At 33.0% G+C, this 17,774-nt stretch overlaps 1 protein-coding gene across 1 annotated transcript; it reads right to left on the bottom strand.

Moving 5' to 3' along the window:
• Positions 1-1,561: 1,561 nt before the first annotated feature.
• LOTGIDRAFT_232941 (hypothetical protein) lies at positions 1,562-12,699 on the bottom strand. The gene is made up of 3 exons (XM_009058285.1): positions 12,522-12,699; positions 9,935-10,880; positions 1,562-3,189 (listed from the first exon to the last, which is right to left on the bottom strand). Exon 2 carries the CDS (start codon positions 10,478-10,480, stop codon positions 9,941-9,943), a length of 540 nt encoding a protein of 179 aa, XP_009056533.1. The 5' UTR covers positions 10,481-10,880; positions 12,522-12,699; the 3' UTR covers positions 1,562-3,189; positions 9,935-9,940.
• Between the last annotated feature and the right edge of the window lie 5,075 nt (positions 12,700-17,774).

Here is a 17,774-nt window from a genome sequence, read left to right as displayed (position 1 = left end):
AACATACATATGATCTAGCAAAATAGCAATATTGATAATAGTTGTGTAAATAGCTACATTTACACCTCCCGAAATTCTCTCAAAATGAATTATTTAAAATCAGAGATATTTTGGAACACAATGAATGTCTAACAATGGCACCATAAATCTTAAGTATTAAAGTCGTATGCACAGTAAATCATAGGATATCTGAATCGAAATACATGTATTTGAAAATTCCTAAGGTTTCTATGGCCATTTAGAGTTAAATTTTGCCAGTATTTCACAAGCTGCGAATAACTGAATATCTAAGCATACATCAAGATAGAAATCAAATCATACATTTGTTTAAATTACAATGCATGTAAATCTGGCTTCTGCAAAAGCCAGCTTGCCGAGTTATGTATATAAGGGGGATAACTCTATTTAAGAGTTGAGGTTTATACAAAAGATGTGGTAGTATATTTCAATGATTAGTTATGTTATATACAAAAGATAACTCATATGTTAAAAAGAAGGTCCAGCCAAATCACAATACAACTTAAAATCATTCTGAGCAATACCTTAAGGTCATTCTTCAAATAAATGTTTTGGAATAAAAAAGAAATGGTCAGATTAGGTTTCTGGAAAAAGACGCTAAGAGTTGCATTTCAAGAGTTAAGTGTGAAATATGTGTAGTTTGGTATTCAACTGGACCGTAAATGAAGTGTTAAGCTATATATAATATAATATATTAGTTTTATATTATTAACAATGGTGGGATCATCAAATACTATCACTAAACTTGACACAATTAAATAATATCATTCACACAGATTTAATCATAACAGTTCTTAAAAGGGATTGTAAAGAGATTTTCTAATTTTTTTTTATGTGTATTGTGGACACTAAGAGCATCAATTTGAGCCATTCCAATTTTCAATCAGACATCTGTAGTTCCTGCAATTCCACTAAAACTAAGTATTTCTATGATGTCACTATACACGAAAAAGCCTTAAGTATATTTTGTAATGAGTGATTTCATCAAAGACTTAGTTTTAGTGGAATTGCACTAAAGTTAGAAGACCTCTTTACAATCTCTTTAAGAGTCAATGATTAATTACATTTGAACTTGTTTATGTACACTTTACTGTTAAAGATCAGATCAATGAGATCAAATGTACCTATTAAAGAAAACATCTTGTCAGCTGATTGAGTTTGCCTTTGATTATTAAGTTAGCAAATAAATATTTTCTAAATTCTTATTTTCAGTGAGGAATTTCAAAATTTCAATTACTGATTTGACTAAAAATAATCCAATAAGTTTATGTGTAAGTTTAAAGAAGATTCATCAAGTCACATATCTTTAAGGTATGACTACTCTTTTATATTTTTTATAACCCATCTCAAAAGTGTAAGGACAGCAAAATGCACTAAAAGAATTGCAAATCCAGATTATAAAACGACACTTTGAGCTTCAATCATACATGATAAAATTGGCCCGGGTTTGAGGTGTTAAAGAATATGGAATTGTACAGTTAAAAAGGTGAACCAGACCAAGTGAAATGGCTGGTAAATTGACTATTATTAAATAAAATAGACTATATACAATATATTTATATACAGTTTTTGGCATCAAGTATCAGATAAAGACTCCTATATCAATGATAGGAATTAATTACATCATAAACAATTATTATATCAGAACAAAGGGAAACATTTCTATAAACAAGCACATGTATCACTAGATATCTTATTACAAGTTCATTTACAATTTGTACTTTGTTTAACCTGTAGACATGACAGTAATCCCATTACAATTAAACCTAACTAAAATCAAATTAATGGATTGAATACAACACAATTTCCACAAAATAAACACACATAAGTAATTATATCTTTCTATACTAACAATTGTGTTTCAATTTACATGAATGTTTCCCTTCAATATACAGAGATATAGGAGTCCTTACAGTATTATGACAATATAAGGGTATTGTTGAGCATTCAACTAATATTCTCCCTTGCAGACTTCAGTCAAAGGGTATGTAATAATCACTAATTAAAAACATAAACAAAAGCAATCCGCTTTATTGAATGCAGTGTAATTCTGTACTGTACTTTTCAACTAGGATTTATCTTTTTTTTTTTTTATCTTAAAAGGGCATTAAAAAAATTTTTTGTACGTCTCAAATTTTTTTTGCTCAAATTTATGAAAATATTCACCAAAATCTCGAGAAATGATTCCCTTAACATATATGAAAGTTTTAACTAAAATAAACCCAGCTGTTAATTATTGTTTTTGGAAGATGTAAGAAAACAAATGTAAAGATTTGAGCAAAATAAGCACCTTATTGTAGATATATCTCCTACATTATGAAAGTTTCAACTAATTATAATGAGCCATTATAAAGTCTAACACCAGAACTAGGTCAAACTGCTTCATTAACCCAATCAATAACAATTTCATTTCCATCAAGTAGATACACAGATACACAGAAAGATGTTTTTGATTATGTAGATTTTGCAAGCCACCCCTTTAAAAATAAAAAAGACTGCCCATGTTTATGTTTAGAATTAACTCTAGATTTTTTATCAAGCTATTGCTATGTTTATCCATATCCTAACCTGAGTGTGACCAAAATACATTGACTAAACAATATAGACACTTTTTAAATTAAAAACAAAACACTTTCAGAAAATCACGGACAATCAAGATATTAAAAGTTGTTATCTATTTTCAACCCATCACATTATAAACCATTTTTCAATAATATGAAGAAAACATATAAGAATTCTAAATATGGTTCTGTTTGATAACAGAAAGCATCACATTTTATACAGGGCTGTGTATAAAGTATTTTATCATATCAAATTGTCAAGCTACTTGCAGCATTTAATTGAATGTTCACATTAATTTATGTGTATAAATAAATATATAAAAACAAAGTATGTGTTTATGAACCAGCAAACTTCAATTTGAAAGACAGTCTTTCAGTTGAACACTTTTCATTCCATAGTTTTTAAACTGTATCATCTACAGGCTGTGTCATCAACAAGCTGTATCATCTATAAACTGTATCATTTACAATCTGCATCTTCTACAATCTGTATCTTCAACAAACTGCATCATTTACAATCTGTATCTTTTACAATCTGTATTACTGTAGAAATCTTGTGATAGGTCAAGAGTTGCAGCAGATGATATTTTTTACCATGTTATAAAATACCCTGAAAAAATAAAGATAAAACATAGATAAGATGGATATTGAATCTATAGATAAAGTTAGTATCTTATCAAATGTCAAGTGACACAGTACATTCCATTTTTTAATAGTAAGGCCTTCAACACATTTTAACATTGCCTTTGGGATGGGTTATGTTATGAGTGTTTAGTGTACAACACCCAATAAAGAACACTTTGGGTTTATATTACAATCTTTGTAAATTGGTCTAGTCTTACTTTAACAGGGAACCTTAATATAATCGAAAATTTCCATTGCACTCCATGAAATCATTATGTTCATGTAATGCTACAGCTAGTGCAGTTTCCATTTTCTCATTGACAAACTAACTTATTTGTCCCAATTGACAATACTGTGGCCCATCCACCCCCTTCATAGAAGCACATACATGGATACCAGATAGTTAGAAACTGTTGTTAGTATTAACATATTGAACATTGAACCTCAAACACTTGTACTAGTACTAGTATTTAACTATAGCTAGGATATGATTAAAAGTTGAACTATGTTTAACTATGTCAACCTAGTGAAGTACTATTGACTTATAGCTATTTATTAGAATATTATATATTTACTCATTATTCATGTATTAAATGATACTATATTTAAAATATATGTTATGTGATATAATATCAGTAATTTTATGAGAACTGTAATCATTATATATTTATCATTAGAATTAGTGTATTATAATGATTTATCACTAAAATTTTAACCAATTTAGCTGATAGAGTTTATTTTTTTCAGGTTTTGCTGCAATTCAACAAATATATGTATTTTGAAACTTAGAAATGTCATCACTCTAATATCTGAATGTTAAAGAAATAGTGTAACATAAAATTTAAGAATTTTAAACTTGGTCAATAAGAGCATATATTCATCAGTAGATATACCTGGTGTCATAAATAACATAAGGATCCTTATATAATCCGATAAATCCAAAAAACTTAGTAATTATCCATAAATATGCAATTAAGTATTGAAAAACGCTTAATAGTAAGATTAAGCGTTTTTCAACAATTACTTAGTTCTATGAATTTTCCAATTTTACAGATTTTTCAGGGATTCTGCTGTAACTTTATGACACCAGGTAAGTCAACTAATGAATATATTCTCATATTGAACTTAAATTTTATGTTCATTCTAAGACATAGTATCACTTTCATAATGTTGATAGATCTTTAGACATCCTTTATGATTCGACACTGTTTGTGAACAGAGTTCAATATAAGCTGTATAGCATCAAATCCTGTTTGTGATTTCAGAAATTATGCTTTTAAAAGGCATTGACATAGTTATGAGGTGGTCCACTTACAATTTTTTAAAGATTTTTCTAGACGCTATGCTACAGTGCTATTGAGTAGACCAATGTATTATCATCATTTCCCAAAAATCCTGTTTGAACTCAAATTTTTGTAGGTATGCTATAATCTATCTATTGATACATTATGTAGTAAACATTAAAAGTGCCATCCCTTAGCACTAAGATCTATAATAAAGATAGCTTACCAGGCAAGGTAATATACGCCCACTAGCAGCTTTGATTTCGTTAAAATCCGTCAAGAATTGTGCCTTCAAGAGTGCTTACAAGCTAAAAATTGAACGCGTTTTCAAGAATAAGAGCAATAACTCATACTCAATATTTTTAGATTCTTCTGATATTTAAGAGGGTTCATCCTTGGGTGATAACCAACACTCAAGCCAAATTTCATCAAAATCCGTTAAGAATTGTCCCTTCTAGAATGTTTACAAGCTAAAATTTGAAGGCATTTTCAAGAACAAGGGCAATAACTCATACTTAATATTTTTCATTTTTTCTGTTTTTCAATACGGTTTATCCATGGGTGATAACCAACACTCATGCCAAGTTTCGTCAATAGCCATCAAGATTTGTGCCATCTAAAGTGTTTACGAACTAAAAATTGAACGCGTTTTCAAGAACAAGGGCAATAATTCATACTAAATATTTATCGATTTGGCTGATTTTCAATAGGGTTTATCCTTGGGTGATTACGAACACTCATACCAAGTTTCGTTAAAATCCTTCAAGAATTATGCCTTCTAGAGTGTTTACGAGCTAAAAATTGAACGCATTTTCAAGAACAAGGGCAATAATTCATACTAAATATTTATACGATTTGGCTGATTTTCAATAGGGTTTATCCTTGGGTGATTACGAACACACATACCAAGTTTCGTTAAAATCCTTCAAGAATTGTGCCCTGTAGAGTGTTTACGAGCAATTGTGGACTGACAGACGGACGGACCGACGGACATTGGTGACGACAATATACGCCCCCCATTTCATGTAGGCGTATAACAAATTAGGTATTAACAAATGGTCATCCAAACTAATTTTCTGTAACCATTTATATTTTAAACATCAGGGTTAAGAGTGAGAGAAGTTAGACAAACTGCAAGGTTTCAATGGGCCAAAATCTCACAACATAGTCCTAAAAATTGTGTGGGATTCCTCAACAGAGAGATATGGAAAATATCTACTTTAGAATGGACAAGTTATATATACAAGTTAGATTAACACAGAGAGAACGAACCATTTATTACACTAGTAACAGTTTACTAGGTTTCTGAGGATCCTATCAAACAGCTGTTCCTTAACCAAACCTCTCAGCATAAATCATATCTTGATAATGTCTATCCATTTACAGGTGAGCAGACTGGATTAATGTGGGAAGATGACTTATTCAAGGTCACAGAATTTCAAATGCTGAATGACATTAAAACCAAGAAGCATTAGTTGTTTGACATAACCAAGCAAATGATATCAAATTCTACTGTTCTAAGAAACTGTTCTATTGTGTTTTTCACTGTCATTGACATGATATTTGATAATCACTTCTAAGTAGATAAAAGTGTAAGTTTTTTGACATTCAGATGTAAAACAAATGTGTTTCTGTAGACAGCTACAATTTTTTCACTGTGAAGTTGTTCTGTTCACTAACTCAATTTATACTACATGAAAGATTCCAGACAATATATGTCAAGCTTTTACAACTAAATACAGGACTGATATTGACAGTATCTGTAGCAAATTACCGCTTTTAAGTTTTAAGTTTTACTCCCACCCACTCCTGACATTTCATGACCCTAAATCTATGATGCATTACATAATAGAAAAAAAACTAATCTTTTAAAAGCCATCAACATTCTGATAGTTATCTATACTATGCCAAAAAATAGCCATCTTATTAGGGTTTGGTTCAAGTGGAAATCACACTATTTATCATTTAATATATCATGATATCGCCCAATATTTCTTAAGAAGGGTTTTAACTGGTTCTTTAAAAAAAAAACAATTTTAGATGTAAGAAAAAACAAAAACACCCCAGTCTTGATTATCATGAAAAAACCCCATCTGTTTCAAATTATTAAGTTACTTGTTAATGATAACTACCATATATCACGATATGGCTATATTTTGGTATTTTTTAATCAGACGATATTACAAATGATAAAGATCCCTATATGGGTATTTAACGTGATACCAGTATATATCGCCCAGCCCTACATTTTACGTCCTGGCTTTTGTTTGTGTCATTTGTTGTCATGGGAACTGGCCAGTTTCCCTCAATGCATTATAAATAAATGTTTGCCATAAGAGTCAACAAATTTAAAAAATATATCTTTAATGTCAGCAGCAGATTGGCCGATGTCTAGCTGTCAGAATCATGAAGTTAATATAACAGCAACAGACATTTAACACCTAGAAAATAAGTTTGATTTCCAGATATTCCTTCCTCAAAAAATTGAAGATAGTGGTTGATGACATTTCTATTGGGGACTTAATTTAAGTTAAATTACATGCAATAAAAATAGGGTGATACAGAAGCTGTGAGAAACAGATAGCAATGAAAGTCTAGTGAAAAAAGAATTATTATCACTGCTAATCTGATTAAATACAGTATTTCTTTATCTTCAGTCAATAGACTATCTTAGTTGAACAATAAAATTAGAGATGTTAGGTTAAATGTGTCAATAATTTACTTGTGGGTTATGTCAATATGAGTCTTTCAATGTCCTATACATGTCAGGTCAAGTAGAATTTTCTTGACCAGATTCAATGTAAATCTACATTGGAGACATGTAGTGCTTCTTGTTGAAGACCAACATCACACCACAGATGAAGTTCTTAAAGCTGACATGAAATGTATGATGTATAATGAATATACAATATATCCGAAGATGGTCCTTTCTTCACAAGGTTCAATGCAACACTTGCATGTTACATTATTTGTTCTATACAATATCACTATCACTAAATACAGAAAGACATTGAAATGCAGAGTATCAAGCTAACTTGAGTCATTCTCATCCTTTCACAGAAAGAGACAGCACTTTCTTTCCTGCTGTATTTGTCTAAAACTAATCATAAAGAGGTTTTCTGACTTATCTAATATGTACAATCAGATATCAGACATCAGATAGAAAGAATACAATGGTTCACAATGGGGGATATTTATAGCTTAAAAGTCTATATTTCAAGAAAACTGCTGTCATAAGGAATTTGATTTTTTTTAATCATTCATGAACTGGAATACCAGAATACCAAGTGTTCAGGTTTATCAGGTTTGATAACAACAAAAAAGAGATCACAAACCTTAATCCCTTTATCTATAATGATTTTGCTCTCTTGTTACATGTCACTTGATAATTTTTGAGTTATTATGCTTAACCATATGAAACAGGGTTACTGGTTACAATGAAAATAGATTGCTTTCTTGAGCTGTCTTTATAAAAAAAAAACACTGTCATTGTCAATACTACAATAAACAAAATATAAAAAGTCGATCTTTAACTTGGGTTATGTTAGAAAATGGCTTATCATGGATGTCTACTGAACTTAATATGACAAACATTTCCGTCAACAAAGTTAAAATGAAAACAATTAAAATATTGTAAGAGATTTGAAGTCCTCGTTAACACGTCATCAACATGATGTTAGATAGTCTTGTTGACCTTCATATAACAAGCCAAGATGTAAATGTTGACTTTAAGATTTGAAATCTAGCTTGTTCTCCACGTGACACAAATAATAGAAGACTTATAATAATCTCTCTAGTCAATTGCCACTGTGATTCATCTCAACTTTAAGAGTCTAATGTTCGACTATTTCTTTACAATTTTGGTCAAATTTTCACTTTTGGTGTCAATGTCCTGTGACTTTTTTCAGAAAATAAAAGAACCTTCCGAGTTGTCAAAGGCTTACAAATGAGTGTTACCAAATTTAACTAAATGTTCTAAAGATAATCTAAATAAAAAATGTTCAAAAACATCATAAACTTTCTAATAATGCCTAAGCTTATATAAACTAGTTTAATTTCTTAAATATCTTAAAAACATTTGGGAGCATAAAAATCCATAAGACAGAATAGCTTGATCATCGTTACTGTAACCTTAATGTCATTCTTTAGTTTTCAATGGTGACTATCAAGCAAGATGTCAAATTTATTCAGTAAACATTTATAACCCAATACTGACAATGTTGTATTCCTTATTCAATCTTATATTGTATGAGTCGTCTTACAAATATACACTACTTAACATACTCAGTCTGACTGTCATCTTGATAGGAAATATACCCATTATCTTAACCTTATACAAATTTAAACAATTGTAACCAAATTAAATTATTAGGATATCTTGCTAATCATTAAATTTAACAGATCCATAGCATCATTTTTCATTGCTCATACTTTATAATTGATATACTTCCTCATAAGTTCATTAGTTACACTCTCAATGTAATACCAAACTATTATTTTGAATTTTGTGATGTGTTTTGTTTTATTTGTTTATTTCATCTTACAAGTATGATTGATTCCAACATGGTCTCTAACAAAGACTTTTAAGTTAATGAGACTCAAGTTTTTGCTAGTAACAGTAGAACAACTGATGGCAACTCTGAATTCTGCCTGTCACAAGATTGGCCCCCTTAGCAAAACATGACCTGCTAGAAGTTCAAGCTTGTTTCCCAATAGGTAAGCTTATATATAATATAAATCAAGTTTTTAGTGAAAGTCAGTGAACTATAAAGTGAGATTTGCCCTAGGGACTTTGGTTAGAAATAAGGTCATATTGATTAATAATTGATATCATATCTTACTAAAACAAATATCATATAAAGGACATAATTCAATAATTTTATCAGCTCAAATAATTAAAGTCATTGATCTATATTTCAATTGACAAAGACTGTCAATTCCTGAATGAAAAAAAGGGTCCATTGAAAGTACCGCATGAGAACAGTTAAAATACCTCATGACACATGAAGTCAATATACTTTCAAATAAATTTGACATAATTAAGGGGTGAATCATCCTCATCTATTATACCATAAACATGTATTTCTAAACAATTATTTCAATACCTCAACTGTAAAAGTGACTCATATTTTCCCTATCTACATACTGACAAATAAAGTTCTGAAACCGAAATCGAAAAGCTGTCATTGTTGACTACCAATTCTGAGAGTGAAGCGATGCGCTCTTCCTTGTTCTTACTGTTAACTCTGTACCAGGAAATAGTACAAATAACAGCCTGATAACTGATAAAAGTTATTGGTGGTCAATACAGTCAAATTAAATATCTTACATATATAGGCAGTTTACATATAACAGTTTCTTTAAAGTATTAAATATCTATCAGTTTCTTATAGTTCATAATTATTTCTTAAAAGAATTTTTCAAAGAAAATGTCTATACTATACCTACCAGTGATTAAAGAATTTGACAACAACCACCTTTTTCTTTTAAAGGACTTGTGTTCATTTCTCTCACAATTTCAATAAAAACTTCATTCACATTTTGGGTACTTTTAGCAGAGGTCTCTAAAAACGGGCAACCCCAAAATTGGGCTAATCCAGCACCCTCATTTGATGGCACCTCACGCTGTTGTTCCAAATCAGCTTTATTTCCTACAAGAATCATGGGAATTTTTTCGATGCCTTTGACACGAATAATCTGTTCTCTCATTGTCTTTATATCTTGAAATGTCTGTAAACTGGTTATACTGTAAACAATCACAAAACCTTGTCCATTTTTTATATACAAATCTCTCATGGAGGCAAACTGTTCTGTCCCTGCAGTATCCAGAATTTCTAGAACTGATGGCGCTGAATCCACCTCAATTTCCTTCCTGTAGAAATCTTCAATTGTGGGATCATATTTTTCCATGAAAGTTCCTGACACAAATTTAACTGTCAATGCACTCTTCCCTACACCCCCACTGCCTAAAACCACCACTTTATACTCCTTCATGTTAACTTTGATTCACTCCAGTATAAAACACAAAAACACCATCTATTATCCATACAGCAATGATATAAAGATTTATTCTGATTTTCCACCACTACTCAGATCCAAACTATTTTCACACTATTTTTAAGAGATTAATGAAAATAAAAGACACAATAGTAAAGTCGAGTGTTAATCCAGTAGATTTAATACTGTCATAAATAAATTAATCCAAACTGACCCAAATAGAAGTTAATCCTATAGTCTACAGACTGACTAGTGATTTGTGTACAGTAGTTTGTTTTGTCAAATAACGTCAATAAAAGGTTGTCATAAAACTGTCTTACTCTTTAGTCTTACTAATACAATGTTTCTCAATCGACACTCCTCTCTCTCTCATATATAGGATGATCTTTACAATACACTGAAAGAATAAAATTATAAAATAAGATGACAAATGAGAATATGAATGAGTTATTCATCCATCCTGAATTAAACTAGTTTATTTCCAATATGATAAATCATGTTTAAAACAATAAATCAAAATGAGTCATTTTTTTCATCAAATTTATTGTTTTCTAAATCTGGTTTTTAGATGCAGCTGTGCATTTCATATTTCAAGTTAAAGTGACAATTGAAGTAATGAAAAAAAGAAGACAATATTGGACACAATTGAAGCCAGCATTTTTATACTTGAAAATGACTTCTGTATGACCAGTGAAGAGAGCCAATCAAACTTTTTTCATAATGTTATGTTGAGAGTTTGCGATTCAAATATGTCCATAGTATTTATTACTGGTACTATCCATTCCTGTCTGCAAGTGTTTTGGATATTCAATAACTCATCAGGATCTGATTTATACTACAGCCAAACATATTCATTTTTTATTTTGAAAGAAAACTAGATCCAATTTTAATATAGGCGTATATAGTACTTTAAAGGGACAGATGCACCATTTTGTCGATTGATTTGAGTTTTGAATATATATGTAAATAGTCTTCAGAAGTACTAGAAATGTATGAAAATAGCATAATTTCTTCAAAAATATCTCAAAATATGAATTTCTTTTCCTATTTCTATATACTACAGCGTCTCAAGATAAGAAATCTCATCTTTTTAACTTTCAAACGTAGATAATTCTTGACACACATGGATTTGAAGGCTCAAATTTCGACGGTAAACTGTGAACACTTTGACAGATTGGCTTAGCATTTCTGAGATTAGGGAATGCATCATCAAAAAAATGGTGCATATTTCTCTTTAATCTGGCCCACAGGGAAATTTGATTACTAAATATTGACTTTCTGTTAAACTATTAATCGTGAAGAGTCTTCATACTGTGAATATTCTCCTTGTTGATTTCTTGCCCCTATTCATCAAGTTGGCTTACTTTGATTTTAAAACTAAAATCTATTCAAAGATTACTGGTACTATGGAAGTTGACATACATTTTCATTAACTAATAACTGTGATAAGGAGTTTGTATGATAAACGCATGAAAGAGCTCAGTTCAAAGGAATAAATTAAATCAGATGACATCAGTCTGAGGTCAATCTATTATTATAGTCTTTTACAAGCTGGAACAAACAGCATTTCATCAGCACTTTTTTATTCTTGACAGAGATGGTAATGGTGATTGAAATTTACCAAATAAAAAAACTTATTTCTATGTGAAAAATACAACCAAATAAATTGTTACTAATAAGTTACCATTTCAAGATAGTTTAAACAAAAAATATGACAAAGTTAGCCAACAATCCTATATGATAATTATCCAGTCAGAGTATGGGATTGGGTCACAAAGTCAAGTGTGACAATGCTAAAACTGGGGTGGAATTACTTTAAAAGACAGAGTATTGGATCTACTGTCACCTAATACTAAGGATAATTGCATGATTCTGACGTCGATTAATTTAAAACCCCAAGACAAATTGTGACAAAAACATAATTTCGGCAAACGTATGTCAGAGTGTGATGAATTCAAATTAGATGAACAAGTGCGAGAAAATCAAGTAGGCAAGACAAGAGAGTTGGGAGGGGTCAGAGTTGAACCATTATACTCACAAAGATAACCTTTTCCACCGGCCACAAGCAATTCAAAAGGCAAACAGTAATTTCAAATCCAAATATATTCTTCGGCTAAGACTAGTAAGTTGTTTCTTGGTCACAAATCCGGTTAATTTGGTTGTATACTTGGTACAAATGCAGAGCCGAATTTCGCCTTCTGTGTCGCCATTTTGGGTGGGTCGACCTTGAACTTGAATTTTCTCGCCTCACTCGTTAGAGATCGTGCTTTGAAGATAAGCTTTGCCCTAGGTCTAAACTGGAACCCTGTTGTATTTATCGCTCCACTTTCGGTGCAAAGCTTTAGATGGAATGGCGGACCAGTTTAGGCCTTGGAGATGTCGATTCTTTGGTTATTTTCAAACAGGCCTTTATGCCTATAAACTTCGAAACTTGAGTTTGAAGACCTTTCCCTGTTTATAAATTGTATAGGCCTAATATTTGCCGACTTAGGCCCAAGCCAAGGGAAACGCACTTTAGTCGTTAAATTAATTTTTTGGCCCATTTATAAAAAAAATAAAATTTGAATTATCAGTAAGCCTATCAGCATATAAATTTGTGTAGACTGTGGTTACATTATAAATGAATACCACACACACGTCCTTAAATTTCAAACGAAAATGTCACAAATTTAAAAAATCTAGGACTAGGTGTACTTTTGTTAAGCTGGTATTCAGTCGGGTGGGGCATAGACTTATTTTTAAAAAAAAAATGGGATGATAGTGGGTTTTTTCATATTTCGAGATCATTCAAGTGTTCAACCAACCAAATGCATGTTCAAAAAATGTTTTGTCTACCCCATGCAAGAAACTCTCAGTGGTCAATGGGAAATAATAATAACATAATAAATATTCCAGACTACAACTAATTCTCAAACATTGAAGTAGCTCTGTCGGATGCTCATGGAGGCAAATTTCTTGACAGAATTTGTAAAGTTTATTATCACAATGGATTCTATCAAAAAGTCATAAAAATCTAAAAGTATTATTTTGTTCTCCGAAATGCGTTATCAGGATAAACCATTTCCTGTAGGAAAGTTAGTTAGGAAAACTTACAACTTCCGATAATTAAGACTCGAACATCACGCCTGCATTCGATAGCTCAATAATGCAGACATGATAATCAAGACACAAAGAAAATAATAATCTAATAGATGGATTTGGAGTAGGAGTGGAGTATAAACCACGAATAAGGATCCTAAGAATAATGTTCTAATAACAAATAGAATCTTAAGATGTCAATTCCGCTATCCATTGTCTCCGCAACTTCTCCCGTTCAGTAGCTGCTGTCCTTCTTGGTCTCGCCTTTGCAACAGGATTACACTCCACAGGATTATCGTCCATGATATTAGAGTTACAAGTATCCAGAATTTCATCTGGAGTAGCATCATCTTGGGGCACAATTTCAGGATCCGTGAATCTAGCATTGATTTCTAGAGGATACAACTTCTGGAGAGGTCTATGTATGAGGTTTACGATTCTTGTTGCTTACACGAACTATCGCACCTCTAGCGATACCATCGGCACCATTAATAAGGTTTTCTATCATTCCCGTTTTCCAAATTCCTCTTGGGTTATCTTCGTCATGAACCAAAACGATATCACCCTCAGATACTCAAACCAGTATGGGGCAATCTATGGTTATGGTAATGCGAGTTTCTCAGTTCCACTAGGTACTCTTTCCGCCATCTATTCCAGAAGTGATTTAAAACCATCTTAACGTGTTTCATCATCTTACTTAGATCATCTTTAGGAATATTGAAATCATCATCATCATCATTTGGTAAAGGTCTGTCTGGTAGGCTTGCAATTCTATGACCACATATCAGGTGAGATGGGGTAAGCGGTTCTTCGATGTCTTCTGTCGAAATAAAAGATATCGGTCTAGAGTTCAATATCATTTCAACTTCTGTTATGGCTGTAAAGAGTTCGTAGTAAGTCATTCTCGCTCGAGCACATGTCTTTTTCAAACATCCCTTTACAGATCGTACCAGACGTTCATAAAAACCTCCCCACCAGGGAGCCTTCACGTTATGTTTAGTTTAGTAGTTTTGGACCATCTTCTCCTTTAATATCTTAGTTATCTCCCGCTCCGCAGGTTTAAAGGTACTGGCGTTATCTGATACAACAACAGATGGAATAGATCTTCTGGCTGTAAATCGTCGGAAACTTCTCAGGAAGGCTTCTGGAGTTAGATCGGGAACAATCTCTCGGGTGACGCGACATGTGTAAAGACACACCCAAACCTTTGAGTTTGTGTCATCAGTAGATTTGGTGTAGAGGCCCTAAATAGTCTAAACCAATGTAGGCAAATGCAGATGATTCAGATACTCTAAATTCGGGAAGGGGTGGTGTCGGTGGTGTCTGGTAGGGTTTGGCTCCGAATCGTTTACTGGGAATACAGGAATATACAAGTCGCCTAACAAACTGTCTATCACGCGTGATCCAGAATCTCGATCGCAATTCTGCGAGTGTTGCTTTAACGCCATCGTGCATCACTCGCTGATGACAATCACGTACAATAAGAGTTGTAAACCAGTGTTCAGTGTCCAATAATATAGGGTATTTTGAAGAATAACTTAACGAATGATCTAAACGTCCACCACATCTTACTATCCCCGAATCGTCAACAAACGTGTTTAATTGGTGACACAACCTGTTGTAGTTCTTTCGATTATTTAATAGTTTCTGAACATCCCTTATCCACAAATTCTCAGACTGCTCAATGATATTTTGAACTCCCACAAACTCATTTCCGACCACTAACGTAACCGAGTTTAATTGTTTCCGAAAACCAAGTTTCATCTCGCACAGGCAATCGTCTTTGAATATGTCTAGGTTCATATCGTCAAAACTTGTTTCTACTGCCTGTTGAGCCTTAAGCCAATCTGGTCCAAACCACCATAACGAGTTTGGACCAGATTGACTAGGATTAATTCCCCTTGAAAGAATGTCTGCGGGATTATCCTGGCCTGGACAATGTTACCAGCAAACTTCACTTTTTGGTATTAACGTTCGAATCTCATCTACATGGTTTTGGACAAATTGTTTCCATTCTTTATTAGGTTGTGTAATCCAAAACAGAGCAACCTTAGAATCGGAGTAACAGATCGAATTCAATAAATCGATTTCGGGATCAAGAGCAACTTTGATATTGTCAATCAGTCTTGCTAACACGAGTGCCGATAACAATTCTAACCTAGGTATCGTCTGTTTAACAATTGGCGAGACTCTCGTTTTTGAAGCGACGAACCGAATATAGGTATCATTGACAGTAACAATTCGAATATATACTACAGCTCGGTATGCTGATTGAGAAGCATCACAAAATCCAATAAGTTGGTACGAAACAGGATCATCGTAAACATCAAAAAGATAACATCTAGGTAAACATACTGGTTGCATGGAATATAAACCATCAACTAGACTGTCCCATTTTTTCTTGAATATTCCATCGAGAGGTGTGTCCCAGTCTCGCTGATCTTTGCAGAGTTCTTGAAATAATAGTTTGAACTGGATGATTACAGGTGATACAATTCCAAGTGGATCGTAAAATTTTGAAGCAAGACTAATAACGTTCCGTTTTGTTTGTTCCAACGTATAAAGCTTCAGAAGCTATATACTGTATATCAAATATCAATTCATCTTTTCCATAGTCCCATCTGATACCTAGTATTTTCTGTTCACCATCAGGATCAGATGCAGTACCTGTTGTGTACGATCCAAGTGAGCTTCTTGAATAAGTCTCATCTTCTTCGAACACTTTGGAATCCGCTGGATCTGGAGGCATGTTCGATTCTGTGGGTATGTGTTCTTCGCTAGATTGAATACGTTGTCTTAATCCTTCTGAATTGGTGAGAAATTTTCTAAGATTAAAGCCAGCGTCAGATAATCGTAACTTCGATTTCAAATAAATGCTGTATGCATCATCTACGCTGTCGGATCCAGATGTGACATCATCTACGTATATAGAGTTGAGGAATTTTCGAACAAATTCCGGATCTTCATTTTCGAATTTCTCCATATGATGTTTTATGGTAGCGTTCAGCAAAAATGGACTGGATGAGACGTTTAAGATATCTTAAGATATTAATCTTATGATCCCCTGCAATATCATCTATCCACAGGAACCACAAAACATCCCTATCTTCATCTGCCATTCGTTACGCCACTCGATATGAACGAAATCTCAGCATGATGTCCATTATTTTTTGGGTAAGAATTGGTCCGGTGTAGACACAATCATTTAATGACGGTCCGGCTGATCTAGCCGATGCATCATACACAATTCTGAGCTTTGTCGTAGATTTATCTCTTCGTAATACAGGATGATGCGGAATATAGTGTATGTTGCCAATAGGTATTTTAGTTTCTTCAGACTCATGAACTACTTCGACTATCCCCTTCCTTATCTGATCTCTAATGACGTTATCATATTTTCGGAATATTTCGGGATCGCGTTGAAGACGTTTAAGTAGATTTTGGAGACGCTTTAAACTCAATTCGTAATTATCCGGAAGCACGGGATGAGTCGTTTTCCATGGTAAATGGACTTCGTAGTAATTTTTCTTGAAGGTAATGGTTTCTAAGAATTCTTCGTAGACGGATTTGGACCCGATACCGATAGACTCCAAGTCCCAGAACTTCTTCAATTGACCAGTAAGACTTTCATCATAATTCACCGATTGTGTGGAGCACTTAAGTACATGTGTTGTGATAAGATTGTTAGTTTGAACTCCACGGGTAGATTTCCGACAATCGGTCCAGAGAGTACCCATCCGATTCGTGTGTGTATTGCTTGGGGACCATCCTCCCCCCGTAAGATCCTGCCGGTAACTAGATTCCAATAATGGTCGGAGCCTATCAGAATATCAATTTCTAGTCCGATTTCACCAGTGGTATAGTCAGCCAACCAAAGTCCGGATAAATGAACATATTTTCGATAAGCAGGTATAACAAGCTGGTTCTGTAATGGGTCACAAATAAATGGTACCACGAAGGCTGTTAAACTCATATCAGTTCCATCGTCCGTCTTGATACACAAATCTACCAAATCAACCGCTTGCAAACCTTCTTCCTTTGATCCAAATGTTTTAATTCGAATGGTTTGTCGTCCGATGGATGGTAAGTTCAATGCATCTCTCAATCGTGTGGTAATGTACGATCTCTGGCTACCCCTATCCAATATGGCTCTCGAAGTCATGCCCATATTAGGATATTTAGGACTGTAAACATAAGGTTTGGCTGTTTGAAG

The sequence above is a fragment of the Lottia gigantea genome (genome assembly GCF_000327385.1).
Source record: "Lottia gigantea unplaced genomic scaffold LOTGIsca_33, whole genome shotgun sequence".
Classification (NCBI taxonomy): domain Eukaryota; kingdom Metazoa; phylum Mollusca; class Gastropoda; family Lottiidae; genus Lottia; species Lottia gigantea.
This window is presented reverse-complemented; position numbering and strand designations above follow the sequence as displayed.

Bases quoted from the DNA above. Each gene is read 5' to 3' on its own strand.
- LOTGIDRAFT_232941 (XM_009058285.1), bottom strand. From the start codon at position 10,480: ATGAAGGAGTATAAAGTGGTGGTTTTAGGCAGTGGGGGTGTAGGGAAG.